At 43.1% G+C, this 9,597-nt stretch overlaps 1 protein-coding gene across 3 annotated transcripts in view; it reads left to right on the top strand.

The window, feature by feature from the left end:
* PDHA1 (pyruvate dehydrogenase E1 alpha 1 subunit) overlaps positions 1-9,597 on the top strand; it is a 22,790-nt gene that overhangs the window by 6,215 nt on the left and 6,978 nt on the right. For all 3 annotated transcript variants that reach the window (XM_014518786.2, XM_006021222.3, XM_025201128.1), the window contains 5 exons: positions 2,122-2,190; positions 4,982-5,155; positions 5,927-6,053; positions 7,412-7,503; positions 8,251-8,343. In XM_014518786.2, coding sequence (XP_014374272.1) covers positions 2,122-2,190; positions 4,982-5,155; positions 5,927-6,053; positions 7,412-7,503; positions 8,251-8,343 — 555 coding nt within the window. The remainder of the gene's footprint in view (positions 1-2,121; positions 2,191-4,981; positions 5,156-5,926; positions 6,054-7,411; positions 7,504-8,250; positions 8,344-9,597) is intronic.

Raw genomic sequence — 9,597 nt, 5'->3', positions numbered from 1 at the left:
CAAAAGGTCCATGTCCTTTTTAAATCATGAAAAAAATCATTGGGGAGTTTCATAGTTTCATAGACATTCGGGCTGAAAGGGACCCCAGAGGATCATCGAGTCCAGCCCCCTGCCCCAGGGGCAGGAAGTCAGCAGGGATCATAGGATCCCAGCAAAATAAGCATCCAAATGTATCATGAAGGCATTCAAAGTGGGTACTTGAACAGCCTCTGGCGGCAGTCTATTCCAAACCCTGGGGGCTCAGACAGCAAAGAAGTTCTTCCCTGTGTCCAGCCTGAATCAGTTGTGACGGAGTTTGTGACCGTTTGATATTGTCATCCCTTGGGGAGCTCTGGTGAACAGACATTCCCCCAGATCCTGATGAGTACCCCCGACAAACCTATAGGCGGCCACCAGATCACCCCTGAGCCTGCACTTTTCTAGGCTGAAGAGTCCCATGGCCCCTAGTCTCCCATCATAAGACCTGTTTTCCTGACCTGATCATGCATGTGGCCCTCCCCCGCACTCTGCCAAACCTCTCCACATCCCCCCTGAATTGCAGAGCCCAAAACTGGACACAGCACTCCAGCTACGTGTATCCTGGGTTGTGTTAGAGCACGTAAGATTTTGGTTATTTTGGATAAAATGTGGTCGAGTGGGATGTGAAGATTGAAAGGTAGGGTAGGATTAATTGGATTACAACTGCTAATGCTCTGTATACATGCAGTGACTTCAAAATAATTTTGGGTGTAAGAGAGATTAAAATTGATTAAATAACAAGTCAAGACCCGTAGTTACAACGTTAGTTTATATGAGTAGAAACTCCATAGAATTAGTCCGAGGACTGCATTTTTCTTAAGAGGTCACTGGTGCTACACCCTGGCTTTTTGTGTGTGCTGCCATTTCCTGTACAGAATATTTCACCTTCTTGTTTTAGAATTAGAAAATCAGTTAAAAGGTAGCATAAACTGTTTTAATAGATTTTTGGGAGCCTACAGTCATAGCAGAAAATAAACATCTGTAGGATTTTTTTACAAAGAAAAATGGAAATCTACAGGATCTGGAGAGGAAGAGGTGGTTAAGGGTTGAGGGATAAGATAATTAAATACTATATAGCCCTTACAACAAATAGATATTTATAGATTGTAGATTGTAAGGCTGGAAGGGACCTCGGAAGATCATCAGGTCCCGCCCCAATGATCTATGAGAGACCTTTGGAATTGAGAGAGATAAGAGAGATGAGAGACCTTTGAAATGATAAATGTATAACAGCCTGGGCTTTGGAGCCAAATATAAAATGTGTTTTCTGTGCTCCATGTACAGTGCGTATGTAGATAATAATCACATCTGCATTGTTGCTTTGTCATTACGTGATGTATCAACAGAATTTATGGGTGGGTATTACACAGGAGTACAAGGTGTAAATTAGGTTCCTAATTAGTGCACACTTTAAAAAAAATATATTACCAGTTCTACTTTAAAATTTCCTTCTTGAACTTTTTTTCCAACCCTTTGGTCCCTATGATGCCTCGCCCTTATTTTTACCTTGTTTCCAAACTGTCTATAATCCCATCTTCACTCTTCATTCATCCACCTGTTGTTTCTCCACTCTGGTTCTTGGTGGTCCCGAGAAGTGAATAATTGTAATCCAAAAATCCTTCCAGGTCATTCAGACAGGTCTTGGAGAGGACAGAAGCTGTTAACTAAGTGAAATGGCAAGAGCTGTCTGCATTTCTGAAATGTCCTGCCTTCCTTATAAAATATTGCTGTTTTTCGTGGAATTAAATTCATACTGATACAGATAGCTGTCCTTTCAGATGGACAGTCTTACTGCTTATGTAATATCTTCAGAAACCTAATCTTTTTATTTAGATATTGGTGACTATTTTAAATTTAAGAACATACCCAGTCTTCACTGTTTAAAAAAAATAAAATTCAAGTCAAAAGGAGTTCCAGGATTTAAATAGTTATACAAATTAATAAATCCATTATTGCCCTGGGCAGACACTGAATGGTGCTTAATTCACAAATCACTTGTGTTAAAATATTATATGTATGACATAATAATGACTGGATGTTCTTTAGTTGATGACTAGTTCTGAGCCTAAGTAGTACATGCCTGTATTTGTTTTGTTTTCAAAGGTAGCCCGGGTGGTGGTGGCATCTCGTACCTATGCAGACTTTGCAAGCGAGGCAACATTTGAAATTAAGGTAAGTAAATTGAATATTTCTGAGACTTCAGTACAAGGATTGTTGTTCATCTTGCCATGGTAGAGCGTAAAAAAGGCCTATTGTGTTTGTCCATAACCAGAAGACTTTGCTTGGGAGGATTTCAGAATTGATACCTATTCAGTATGTGAAAAAGCAAAAGAACTTTCTAAACTTTCCTGAGACTTATTAACCTTCTGCATAGATTTGCGTGGGTGGGATGGGGTAGGATTGAGCTGACAGTAGTTATTGCCATAGTTCTTAGCTCTTTCAGATTTGATTCTGCGCCCAAATGTCACCAAATTAAAGTGTCAGGAAGGGGTGCCCTCAATGTGATGCCGCTGTGGCCAGATGGAACTGCCCTGCTCATCTTGGGCGTAGCCAGATTGAGAAGGGCTGCAGCAAGAGCTCATATTCCTGCCTGCATTAGGCAGGAGGGCTTGCTCTTGTTGTGGCTCTTCTCAGTCCTGCCATTCCCATTCCTCCCAGAAACAGAGGCACGAGACGTTTCTTCTCAACCAGGAATGAACCAACAAAGCCAAGGCTGTGATGGAAATCCAACTAGTTACAAGTATCAAGGACAATAAAAAGTCCTTTTTTAGATATGTGGAGAGCTGGAGGAAAAGCAAGGGCAACATTGGACCCCCGCTAAACCAGATGGAACAACTGACAACCGACGCCCAGGAAAAAGCCAGCCTATTAAATGGGTACTTTGTGTCGGTTTTTCATCAGTCCCACAAGACACCCCTGCCCACTACAGGACAGGTGGGCCTGGGTGAGGGAGATTCCCTGCCCTCCATCAGTACTGACCTCGTGAAGGAACACCTTGAGAGGCTGGACACCTTCAAGTCAGCTGGCCCTGACAATCTACACCCCAGGGTACTCAAGGAGCTGGCTAGCATCATAGCCTAGCCCCTGGCACAGATCTTCGAGAACTCCTGGCGCTCTTTTGAAGTGCCTGAAGATTGGAAGAAGGTCAACGTGGTGCCTATCTTCAAGAAAGGGAGGAAAGTGGATCTGGCAAACTACAGGCCCATCAGCCTGACCTCTATCCTGGGGAAGGTCTTAGAAAAGATTATTAAAGAGGCCATTCTCAACAGACTGGCCGATGGCAACTTCCTGAGGGATAGCCAGTACAGGTTTGTTGCAGGTAGCTCTTGTTTGACCAATCTTATCTCCTTTTACGACCGGGTGACCTATCACCTGGACAAGGGAGAGGAGATTGACGTCATATATCTTGACTTCGAAAAAGCCTTCGATCTGGTATCCCACGATCACCTCTTGGCAAAACTGGCCAACTGTGGCCTTGGGTCCGCCACGATCCTCTGGCTGGGGAATTGGCTCCATGGTCGGACCCAGAGGGTGGTGGTTGACAAGCTCAAGAAATGGACGGATGAGAACCTGATGGTGTTTAACACCGAAAAATGCAAGGTTCTCCACCTTGGGAGGAAAAACCTGCAGATCCTTCTAGGCTCGGCAGTGCTATGCTGGTTAGCACTACGGATGAAAGGGACTGACCGCAAGACGAATATGAGCCTGCAGTGCAATGCTGCAGCTAGTAAAGCGAGCAAAACGCTGGCTTGCATCCACAGATGCTTCTCAAGCAAATCCCAGGATGTCATTCTCCCCTTGTACTCGGCCTTGGTGAGGCCACAGCTGGAGTACTGTGTCCAGTTTTGAGTTCCTCAATTCAAAAAGGATATGAGAAGCTTGAGAGAGTCAAGAGAAGAGCCACGCGCATGATCAGAGGTCAGGAAAACAGACCTTACGATGACAGGCTGAGAGCCATGGGACTCTAGCCTGGAAAAGCGCAGGCTCAGGGGTGATCTGATGGCCACCTATAAATTTATCAGGGGTGACCACCAGGATCTGGGGGAATAATTGTTCACCAGAGCGCCCCAAGGGATGACAAGGTTGAATGGTTATAAACTCCTGCAAGACCGTTTCAGGCTGGACATAAGGAAGAATTTCTTCACTGTCTGAGCCCCCAAGGTCTGGAATAGCCTGCCACCGGATGTGGTTCATGCACCTACGTTGAATGCCTTCAAGTGAAATTTGGATGCTTATCTTGCTGGGATCCTATGACCCCAGCTGACTTCCTGCCCTTTGGGCAGGGGGCTGGACTCGATGATCTTCCGAGGTCCCTTCCAGCCCTAATGTCTGTGAAATCTATGCTTGCTTCATATGCTTCTGTGTCTGGGAAATGCCATTTGGGGTGGGATCAGGAAGGGCTGTGATGGGACTGGTGCACCTGCCTGCTTTAGTTGTATCAAATAACCATAATGCAGGCAAGAGTGCATGCTTGCTCGTCTGACTTTGCACAAGGCACACAGGGCAGTTCCACCTGGTTGATGTGGCAGCAGCACCCTGGCTGAAAACCATTGTTGGACCCTATAAAAATTGGCTCCATGTTCTCCTGTGAAAGGTGAATCACTTTATAAAGTTTTGCTTTGCTCAGCTCCTCTGCTAGATCTGAGCTAGAGGAATTTTGAGCAGGAAGAAACTCCAGAAATGATTATGATGAAATGCATTGTCAGCATTTTGTGATCATTTCAATTCCATCCATGCCTGACAGGTAGCTGAGTACTAAGAATGGAAGTCTATTCCCAACAAAAGCAAGATCTTTTGTAACAGGTGCCAAGGTTAGAAGTGGCACAAACGCTTGAGTTTGGTGTATTTAGGTTTTATTTGGGCTCGAACTTGAAAATAACCAATGATTCAAATAGGCTTTAATGCTAAAGTGGCAAACAGGAATATGCAGTTTGTGGACCTACCTCCTTGACTGTCTTTGCAGAAATGTGATCTCCATCGCCTGGAAGAGGGACCTCCTGCCACGGCAGTGCTGACTCGGGAAGAGGGGCTTCATTACTACAAGACTATGCAGACCATTCGCCGCATGGAGTTGAAGGCAGATCAGCTATATAAGCAGAAGATTATTCGTGGCTTCTGCCATTTATATGATGGTCAGGTGAGAGATCTGCTAAGCAGCTTCACAAAGTGTGCTTTTGTTTTGCTCTGATTAGTGTAAGTGTTTGAATAAGGGGAGATAAAATTTTAGCAACTTTCTATGAAAAATACCTTAGTCTTAAATTTCAGTTGATTCATTAATGCTCCGCTACTGCTGTTGTATGTAAGAACCCAAGCTTGGTCTGTTTTACATGATATAAAAAAATGTGTCCCTATCTTCCTTTCACTTCTGATTATGCCTGCTCTTTTCATGAATAGAAAGCCAGTTGAGTGCTGCTCTCTTCACACCCACAACTGGATGGTTACATGGGTAGAGAAAGCCACGCTGGCTACAAGTCTGTGTGGGCTGTAATTGGAATAATAGAAAATGAGGATTGGAAGGGACCCCAGGAAGTCATCTAGTTCAGCCCCGTGTTCAAAGCAGGACCACTTTGAATTAGATCATCCCACCCAAAGTTTTGTCTAGCTGGGTTTTAAAAACCTCCAAAGATGGAGATTTCACAGCCTCTCTGGGTAGCCTGTTTCAGTGCTTTACGACCCGCCTACTGAGAAAGTCTGACATTGTTGCAACCTCTGCCTTCCCAGGACCTAGCCCTAATCTTATATAAGTGTAGTGCTTCTTTTGGATCCAAGGGAGTTGCCTGTGCATGATGCTTCTATTTCCCTTTATATATAGATGCAAGTCCTTGGTCCCAGCTCTCAGCTACAGGAACTGTTTGTAGGAGTCTCATGTCTGTCACTGTTGTCACGCTTACTTTTGTCTTTACCACAGGAAGCTTGCTGTGTAGGACTTGAGGCTGCCATAAAACCCACAGATCACTTGATAACAGCTTACCGAGCCCATGGCTACACCTTCACACGTGGAACTTCGGTCCGAGAGATCCTTGCTGAGCTTACAGGTCTCTGTCCAATAAAATGGCACTGCTACCACTGCTCTGCTGCAACTGCAGTTTGACCTTCCCCATATTTAAATTGTTGCTCTATGAAATTTGTTGGGATATGGGAGGTCAGCTCAGTAATTTGACAAAATAGGTCATTGTCATTGTGATCTCTCATGATACCCTGTTAAACTCACCCTGTAAGTTTAATATTCAGATATAACCTCTTATTTAGAATAATGTAAACTGTAGCTCTTTTTTTCTCACCATCACTTCTGCAAGCCTTTTTAGATACCATAAACTCTGTCTTATTTTTGAAGAGTATACCTTGTTATGGTAGCTTTCGCTACGCCATCTGGACTGTAGCAACTATGCTGCTGGCCCATGTTTTACTCATGCTGGGTTTACAGTCTTACCATGTAGACTAGACTGTTTCATTTTAACTCTGTCCCTGAGCCATACATATTTCTGTTTTTGTCTTCAGAGGAGATGTGGTAGAGTGCTTTGTCTATAATTGCAAGAGTGAATTGTCAAGGATGACTTAATAGGAATCTCACATTCCAATCATGCTAGTTGCTGCTGTGCAGATGGGACAGTTATTTAGGACTAAACTTGTCAGGAAAACATCACAGTGTTCAAATTTGGTTCCTGAAAGATAAACTTTGTTGTGGCTAGTGCTATTTTTATGTGAGTGTTGGGTTTTGGACCACAGAGAAATAGGATCTTTTACTTTGCTTGATGATAATGATGAGGTGTAATAGGATGCTAGGATTTATCCAGGCTCACTCAGTAAGTGCCTTATAATCTCATTAATGTCATTCAGCATTTCAGGTGCTGATAATTACTTCTCCATTACCTTCTGCTCTGTTTGTGGTACTTACTGAAGTGTCTTGTAATGCAGTTAAAATGTAACAGCTGTGAGACAGGGACACTATTTGCCTGGTTCTGTTGGGGTATCTAGGGGTACAGGAGCAATGTAAGAATTATGTAAGAATTATTTTACGCTGATAATGAAGCTGTTGACTTAAATTGTAGCTTAACACACTGCAATAATATTCTAAACTTAAATTGAATATGTAAATTAGAACACTTACATTGTTTTGGACCAGTTATTTTAAATTGAGAAAAAAAATAGGTAGAAATCCTCACCCAACTGAAGTGAATGCAAGTTTGATGTTTGGTTTCGAAAGGCCAGAATTTCCTACTAAATGTCTCTTGAAAATATTTTTTTAGTGATTTAACAAAAGTCAAATCTTGGGAGTTTTAATTTAACTCCTTAAACAGAATGGATCTAGCTACACCTGGTTACAAAAATCCCACTGAGGTCAGAGTCAGGCCCAACATGCCCAAAAGTTTTTTTTGTTTTGCTTTTTTTTAAGGTCGAAAAGGTGGCTGTGCTAAGGGAAAAGGAGGATCGATGCACATGTATGCCAAGAACTTCTATGGTGGGAATGGCATTGTTGGTGCTCAGGTATGTGTACATGATACGGGATGTGCTTTTTAGCATCTTGCAATTTAGTTTTGCTTCAGTTTTGTGAGTTTCTCTTTCTTGCTGTGAGTTTACTTGCAGCTGCTGTTGCTCTGTGTAGCTAATAAATCTGTAGTTTTTATTTACTCTAAATAGGGTTCCACTTAAACATTTGCTAACTGAAGCAAACAGAATGAGGCAAAGACTAAACTATTGCCACTCTCTCTCTAGGAAATAGTGAAAAAGCCTTTATAGCTACACTTGTTATCTATTTCATTGATTTTTTTATTTTTTTTTTATAGTTCACAGTTGGCTTTCTCTAACTTTCTAAGTAGTGCTCTTAAATGTCAGTTTAATTTACTAAAGGCAATCAGGACTTGTAATAGAGATGATATCTTTTATTAGACCAATGAGATTTTTTTGAAAAAAAAATTCTTTATTTGCAAGGTTTCGGGCACAAATGCCCTTCGTCAGGCATTGGAGAAAAGATTGTAAAAGTTCTCCTGGGTAGAAATGAAAGTTCATGTTTCATAGGATTTCACAAAGGAGTCAATAGATGGAAAACTCCTCTGGGCAGTCAGTTCATAGCTGGTGTGAAGTCTCTCACCTGTGAGGATCTGTGACGATACAAATTACCTTGAAACAAAGGCAGGAGCAGGATCTCAGGTTTCAGGTGGTCACAGTTGCTTCCTGCTTGGGAAAATGTGAAGATTTAATTTACTAGATTTGTATGTTGTGATTTCACTATAGGTTCCTCTTGGGGCTGGCATTGCCTTGGCCTGTAAGTACTTTGGCAAGGATGAAATCTGCTTAACTTTATATGGGGATGGTGCTGCCAATCAGGTAAGATTTCTTGATCAAATTGAATTGGTACTTATGTGCATGTACAGTCCTCTTGTAGATGTGGTGTTTATGAAGAGGTTAGCAGCCTTGCAGAACCAGGTGCTTTATCTTCAAGAAAAAACAGCATGGAAACCGGCTGTGCATCCTTCCTAACCTTTTCTTATGAGGTATTCTTCACCTGGGATGATCATTCAATCTCCATGCTCACTGTCCCCTGTCGTATTTGGTAGTTGTAGTCCAGGCAATTACATTATGCTAAGTTCAAATTAATCTTTTACATCAATGGCTGGCAACCTTTAACAAGCTGTGGGCCAAGATAACCCAGCTCTGCACTTCACCAGTGCATCAGTGGTAGGGGGTTTTGCTTGTACCTGTGCCAAGGCCAGACATCTGGGAGCTGTGCCTGTGCTGCTTCTCTCAATGCCGCTGCTCCCAAACTGCAGCAAAGGCACAGCTTCTGACCAGTAAGGAGCTGCATCCAGGCCAGGGTCCACACTGCCACTGCTTACAGACCCCTGCCACTCACCTCCCAGCTAGACACTGCACCCGTGCTGAAGCCAGGGGTAGGGAAGGAGAGGGAGAAAGGAGGCGGAGAGAAACAGCAGTGATGTGGCCACAGTTGGAAGATGCCTGGCTCTGGCACAGCTCCTTTTTGTATGGCCCTGGTGCAGGCTTGAGCACAGCCCTCTAGTTCCACAGGCCAGATCTGGCCCCTGGGCTGTATGTTGCCAACATGTTTTATATACAGCAGTGGGGGTTTTGTCCCAACAGCTGCCTGAAACTGACAGCCAGTTGTGAAAGAGATCAAACGGGACAGGGTTAGATATTCCGCACTTTGAGCTGTGTTTTATGTAGTGGGTAGAAATTCACTGTTTGAGAGTCTGAAGCCATGTGTACTGCTGGGCAACAGCCATAATTTTTTTGTCCCTACCTGTCTGCTGTGTCATCTGGGTTTTCTACGTACATTTAACATATTCTCCAAAATTGATTTTATGACTCAAAAGAATTTACCAGAAATTAGGGAAATAGGCTTGTCTTTCATATCTGACTGGAAAGCCAGCATGGTGGTAATGAGATAGAGCATCCTAGTAAGAAGCCCAGTTCCTTATGTATTCAGAGCACAAAGATTACTTGGATTTCTGCCTTGCCATCTGCTTGGAGAGCATCATGCTAGCATGCCTGTGTTATAAATGTGATGTTCTGCTTCTCCCTAGCTATTCCAGTAGCTGAGGGGAAAATATTTTAGGTCTCTTT

This window comes from Alligator sinensis, unplaced genomic scaffold (genome assembly GCF_000455745.1).
Source record: "Alligator sinensis unplaced genomic scaffold, ASM45574v1 scaffold583_1, whole genome shotgun sequence".
Classification (NCBI taxonomy): domain Eukaryota; kingdom Metazoa; phylum Chordata; order Crocodylia; family Alligatoridae; genus Alligator; species Alligator sinensis.
The sequence above is the reverse complement of the archived record's forward strand: the minus strand, read 5'-3'. Positions and strand labels throughout refer to the sequence as shown.